Genomic DNA, 5,896 nt, shown 5'->3' on the forward strand with positions numbered 1-5,896 from the left:
ACTAGCGGCAGACGACGCTTCATCCCTTGCCCTTGCGCCCGATTGCATCGGCTGCATTAAGGAATTTGTTGTAACGGATACAGGAACTCGAGTTTTTGGCGCGATTGCCGAAGAATTGAGAGAATTGAACTGGGCACGGATTATCACGAGATGAACAAGTTCCGTTTTGCTATCATATATAAGGTATAAAGAACTTGTTTGCTTCGGACAGTCAGAATGAAGGCGACACAAGATTCCCACCGAGGGCAAAGGAACATACAATCCATGAGATGAAGATATCATCGGACAGCAAAAACGATCGAAAGCACACCGGTGATACCGAGGGGGTGTTTATTTCTTTAGTAGCTCTTAAAATTTCTGTCACATCGAATATTTAGATACTAATTAGGAGTATTAAATATAGACTAATTACAAAACTAATTGCACAGATGGAGACTAATTTGCGAGACGAATCTATTAAGCCCAATTAGTCCATGATTTGACAATCTGATGCTACAGTAAACATGTGCTAATGATGGATTAATTAGGCTTAATAGATTCGTCTCGTGAATTAGCCTCCATTTGTGTAATTAGTTTTATAATTAGCTCATGTTTAGTCCTCCTAATTAGCCTTCGAATATTCGATGTGATATAAATTTTAGTCGGGATTAAAGATCCAAACACCTCCTAGCATAAGAAGTACACGTAAAATAGAGGCACAAATATTCCTAGAATGATTCCAGATTCCTCTATACGGATCGCCGCAAAATTTAGTGAAGTAGTACCTCTTGCACATCTACGCTCTTTATAAAAACAGAGTAAGTTTGTTTCGTTCTAGGTATTGTATTTGCTCTTGTAGCATGTCAACATCACTTATACATCGGCCAGGGGTCAGCTCCCACGCATGCCCACGAATGCACGCACGCCTATATAGGCAGACGAGTAGACGACGAATGCCGACCATCTCGCAAGTCACAGCTCACAGCAACCTGAATCCTGCGCCGACGGGTAGCCATTCCAAGGTCTTTCTTTGGGGTAAGAGCATGGCTGGTGCACCATCCCTGATCAGCTTCCCTGTCCGGCGAGGCGAGCGGCAGCTCGTGGCCCCCGCGAGGCCGACGCCCTACGGCTTCAAGATGCTCTCTGACATCGACGATCAGGACGTCCTCCGTTTCTACCGGTCCGGCATCTTCTTCTACCGCGGGAACGCCCCCAGGGAGGGCCTCGACCCCGTGAAGGTCATCAGGTCGGCGCTCGCGGAGGCCCTCGTGCACTTCCACCCTCTCGCTGGCCGGTTACGCGAGCTGCAGCCCACGAGGAAGCTCGTGGTGGAGTGCACCGGCGAGGGGGTCGTCTTCGTCGAGGCCGACGCGGACGTCCGGATGGATGACCTTGGAGACTCCCTGGCGCCGCCCGTGCCGTGCTATGACAAGTTGCTGTGCGAACCTGAGAGTCCAACAGCAGTTGTCGTCGACCGTCCTCTCATCTATTTTCAGGTCAGTGAACTCAGTTTCAGGTAACAACTTTTTATCCCGGACACTTGACGTGTGTGCATGCTAATCTCAACAGGTGACGCGACTAAGGTGTGGAGGCTTCATCTTCGGGTTCCAGATATGCCACTGCATGGCCGACGGCACGGGGATTGTGCAGTTCCTGACAGCACTAACCGAGTTTGCGCGCGGCGTTCCTGGCGCGCCGACCGTGCGGCCAGTGTGGGAGCGCGAGCTCTTCATGGCGGGATGGCCGCCGGAGATCACATACGACCACCAGGAGTACGCTCCCCTCCCCGACCGCGGAAAAGACATGGCCATCCCCGGCGACGATGTGTTCGCGCACCACGCCTTCTTCTTCGGGCCCAGCGAGATCGCCGCGATACGGTCGCAGGCCCCGCCCGCGCTGCGCTCCGCCACCTCGCGGTTCGACCTCGTCGGCGCGTTCATGTGGCGCTGCCGCACCGCCGCGCTGCGGTTCGACCCCGACGACCTCGTCCGCCTGAGCTTATTCGTGAACGCGCGCGTCAGGAACCGGAGCCGCCGGCCGGTGCCGCCGGGTTACTACGGCAACGCGTTCGCTTTCGCGGCGGCGGCCGCGGCGGCCGGGGAGCTCTGCCGGAGGCCCTTCGGCTACGCGCTGCAGCTGCTGCTGGAAGCGAAGGCCCGGGCGTCGCAGGAGGGGTACGTGCAGTCGGTGGCCAGCTTCAACGCGGCGCGCAGGAGGCCGCCGTTCCCCAAGGCGCGGACGTACCTCATCTCGGACGTTACGCAAGCGGGGTTGCTGGCGGTGGACTTCGGGTGGGGAAGGCCGCTGTACGGAGGGCCGGCGACCATAATGCTGGCCACGTTCCACCTGGAGGGGAGGAATGAAGCTGGTGATGCCGGCATTCTGGTGCCGATGAGGCTGCCAGCTCCAGCGATGGAGGGGCTAAAGCAACAGGTGAGGAAGGAACTAACAGCTTATGGGGCCATAGAGAATGATGGGGACAAGATAAACTCAAACTTGGTGCCCGGTCCTGTTCTGGCAAAACTGTAGTTTTTTTAGGAAAAGCTATATGTCACGCAGGTGATTTGTGGCTTGCGCTCACTCGAATTTTTGCCCGTCGGATCACCCCGCGCTCTACTTTGTTTTTGGCTCGATGACGCATGGGCTCATGTGTCAGCCAGCACTGTTTGTATTTTTGGACCTATCTGTTACTTGGTGTCCGTCCAATCCGTTCTCCTGATAGCTGTGCGCCGTCCGATGGTTTGAGTCGTTTTTCTTTTTTCTGTTGGCATATGGGCCCCGCTTGCCGGCACTCGGATTTTTTGATCGAGGTCATCGTCGTCTCCGCTCGCCATTCCTTTTGCATTCTCCTCCTCCCAAGCTCGTCGTCTCCGCCCACTAATCCACCATTTTGGCACCGTCTCTCCCGAGCTCGTCCAGGTGAGGCGATTATGTGATCTGTTCCTATTTTTCCTCCTCGTTTCTCTGTTGATCTTTGTTGGATATTGATTTGCATCTGAATGATTTCTCCTCCCTCTTCCTCCGCCACTAGCTTCCTGTCCCCGAGGCCATTACTAACTGCCGCAGGGCCCGTGCGCCTTCACCGATTTGACGGCGTGAGAAACCTAGCAGCTCGCGCTCGCACGGGGCCGATCTGAGAGGTACGGAGATATCGGGCACCTCTGATTTTGCGTCGTCGCAGATCACACACGCCCCGTCGTTGTTTTCCAAAGGAAACACCGGGCAGCAGAGGAGTGGCTAGGAGCTACTACCTGCGCCAGCGACGAGTCAAGTCAATTAACCAAAGCAGTTTTCCTCTAGATTCACGTAGGCTCGATCGATGGTCAGGCACGAGGAGGGGTATGACTTGACTCTGTTTGGGACTGTTTTGATCGTCACAGATCGCAAATTGGCAATAAAAAGGTCGGATTGTTTGTAGTGATGCGCGCACCACGAGCTTGGACCTTTTGAACATTTCTGAACCATAAACTAAAGAATAGCATGTGCGTCCAGGCATCCCTAGTACTGGAGGCAGCTCCTGATAAGTAATATTACATTGAACGAGAGATTCCCTTGTACCAAGAGATCTGCCCATTCATGCTTCACAGCTATATTATTTTGTCCTATGATAATAAAGTTCTTATTTTTCAATAAAGAAGTAGCAGCCAGAGATCTACAAGATCGTGTAAAGAAAGAAGAAAGGGTGAGAGTTTTGCCTGCAAGGTCGCGTGTAGCCAATAAAAAACCAGAAGGACAATTTTTTTGGAATAAGATGAGCTAGGTGCTTCATCTGCCTCTATGATACAGGTTCTATTCTCCTTTCCATGTAATTATGTTCCAAAGGTAATTAATCTAGAATAACCTAAACTATGCATATATTGTAATTCTGAGCATACGTTGCTGTCCTCAATTCTGTGAGCGGCTTGCTTCACAGTACCTGCATCTTCTAAATTTCTTTGTATATACGCGCCTATGATGCGCACACTTCTCTATGGCTGTGGCAAGTGGCCGTACTGAGCAGACAATGGAGCATGTGATGGGGGTCCTGAAAGAGAGGTGGCATATAACCATGGAAAGCATATGGTGCTAGTGGAGGTGGCTGCGCTGACTGCTAAACTTCTGGTCGTACTGGATACGCCGGCTGTTGAAATTGTGATCCATATGGGCCTTGTGCCCATGCCTCTGCTAGTGCCTCGTGCCACTGTTCTTGCTGCCATCCTTCATGGACTCCCTCGTATCTTGTTACACTATGAAACTCCGTCTGCCAGTAGCTTGAGCTAGGTGGTGGCACTGGTATTTCTGGAGCTGCCTGTGATGATGAGCCTTCTTCTATTCCGTGTCCTCTCTTATCTTTCTTTGCAGGAAATAAAATTTCTTCTTCCCGCCAGTTAGTCTTGCCCACATGGTAAATCCCCAATCTTCTGTCAACTTGAAATTGGTGACTCCAACTGTATATCCTTTCTCTCCGTCGCCACCAATTAAGTGTGCATTTTTCATTGTCCTGGCATCAATGTTTCCTCTTTCATCCCAAAGTGATCCTTGCCATATCTTCACAAACTTAACCCTTAAGTCATCTCGGAGCATTGCTTGCCAAAGATGAGCGTCGGAAGGCTCCAGAAGACCCTAGGCCGATTGGCCTGGGCTCCTCTAGGCCAATCAGCCTAGGCCCTTCCTGGGCCCGTTGGCCTCCATCTTCATCTAGTTCGATGCTCGTTCAGTGCTTTATTCAAAAATATACTTTTAGGTCTAATTCCCAGCAAAAACAGAACATCCTCCAAAATATGTTCCATATGTGAAAATGACAGGTTTCTTAGGTGTAATTAATAGTTTAGGTATTAAATTTATGTCATTATTGAAGATAAACAGGGGTAAAAGTGTGTCAATAGTGAGCGTTAACAATTTTCTGGTGTGAAAACCGATGAACCTCTTCGCCTTCTCTATTGGCGGGCCACTTTACTACCTTCATCTGTATTTCTACCTGCTCTTCCCTCTGCTATCTTCATTGCTTCTCCACTTTCTCATCTCTACATCTAACATTTCTGCTGTTGGTAGAAGCCGGAGAACTCGAGGTATGGTCTCCATTCATTTCTCTTCTTTTGTATATTGACCTAAACATTCATTTTGTTTTGACAACTCTGCGGACTCAGCTTCTTCATTGGATCATCTTGTTTCTTTCGATTCTTGCCATGAACTGCACAATTTGTCATGCCCTTTTCTCATTGACTTCCATATTTATTTATGCACAATATGCATCATTGAGGTGTAAATTTACTTTTTTTGCCTATATATATCATAAATAGTCAGCCGGTCCAATTCTTACTAGTCCCATTGGCATGTCTTATTTTTTTTTTCTAAATTCACACTTCTCAATGATTGGGTTGGGAGTTGCCCTTTTCTATCATTTGCATTTGTCATTGCGGGAATTTGGTTCATTTGCGAAATTTGTATTTGGGGTTTTAGTGACCCCCAAGTTAATTTGTTAATCTCCATTGCATAGCAAAGAAATCTGAGTTATTTGAGTATTTTTCATATTTCATTTGGGAAATTTGGTACATTCGAGAAATCTATCTTTGGGGGTTTCAGTGACTCCCCAAATTAATTTCTCGTCTGCTTCCCATAGAAAAGAAATCTGAGTTATTTGAGTATTTGGAATCTGTCATTTGGGAAATTCGATACATTTGAGAAATCTATCTTTGGGGGTTTCAGTGACTCCCCAAGTTAATTTGTTAATATGCATTCCATAGAAAAGAAATCTGAGTAATTTGAGTAGTTTGCATTTGTACTTGGGGAAATTTGGGTCATTTGAGAAAGTTGTATTTGGAGGTTTTAGTGACTCCCCAAAATAATTTGTTAATCTGCATTCATAGAAAATAAATATGAGTAATTTGAGTAGTTTGCATCTTCTTTTTTAAAAATTTGGGACATTTGAGGAATTTAT

General features: G+C 48.4%; 1 protein-coding gene across 1 annotated transcript; it reads left to right on the forward strand.

Moving 5' to 3' along the window:
* Window positions 1-842: 842 nt before the first annotated feature.
* LOC117843363 (benzyl alcohol O-benzoyltransferase) lies at window positions 843-3,834 on the forward strand. Its single transcript, XM_072291472.1, has 2 exons — window positions 843-1,475; window positions 1,549-3,834. Exons 1-2 carry the CDS (start codon window positions 894-896, stop codon window positions 2,506-2,508), a joined length of 1,542 nt encoding a protein of 513 aa, XP_072147573.1. The 5' UTR covers window positions 843-893; the 3' UTR covers window positions 2,509-3,834.
* The last annotated feature ends 2,062 nt before the right edge of the window (window positions 3,835-5,896 follow it).

This window comes from Setaria viridis, chromosome 2 (genome assembly GCF_005286985.2).
Source record: "Setaria viridis chromosome 2, Setaria_viridis_v4.0, whole genome shotgun sequence".
NCBI lineage: Eukaryota > Viridiplantae > Streptophyta > Magnoliopsida > Poales > Poaceae > Setaria > Setaria viridis.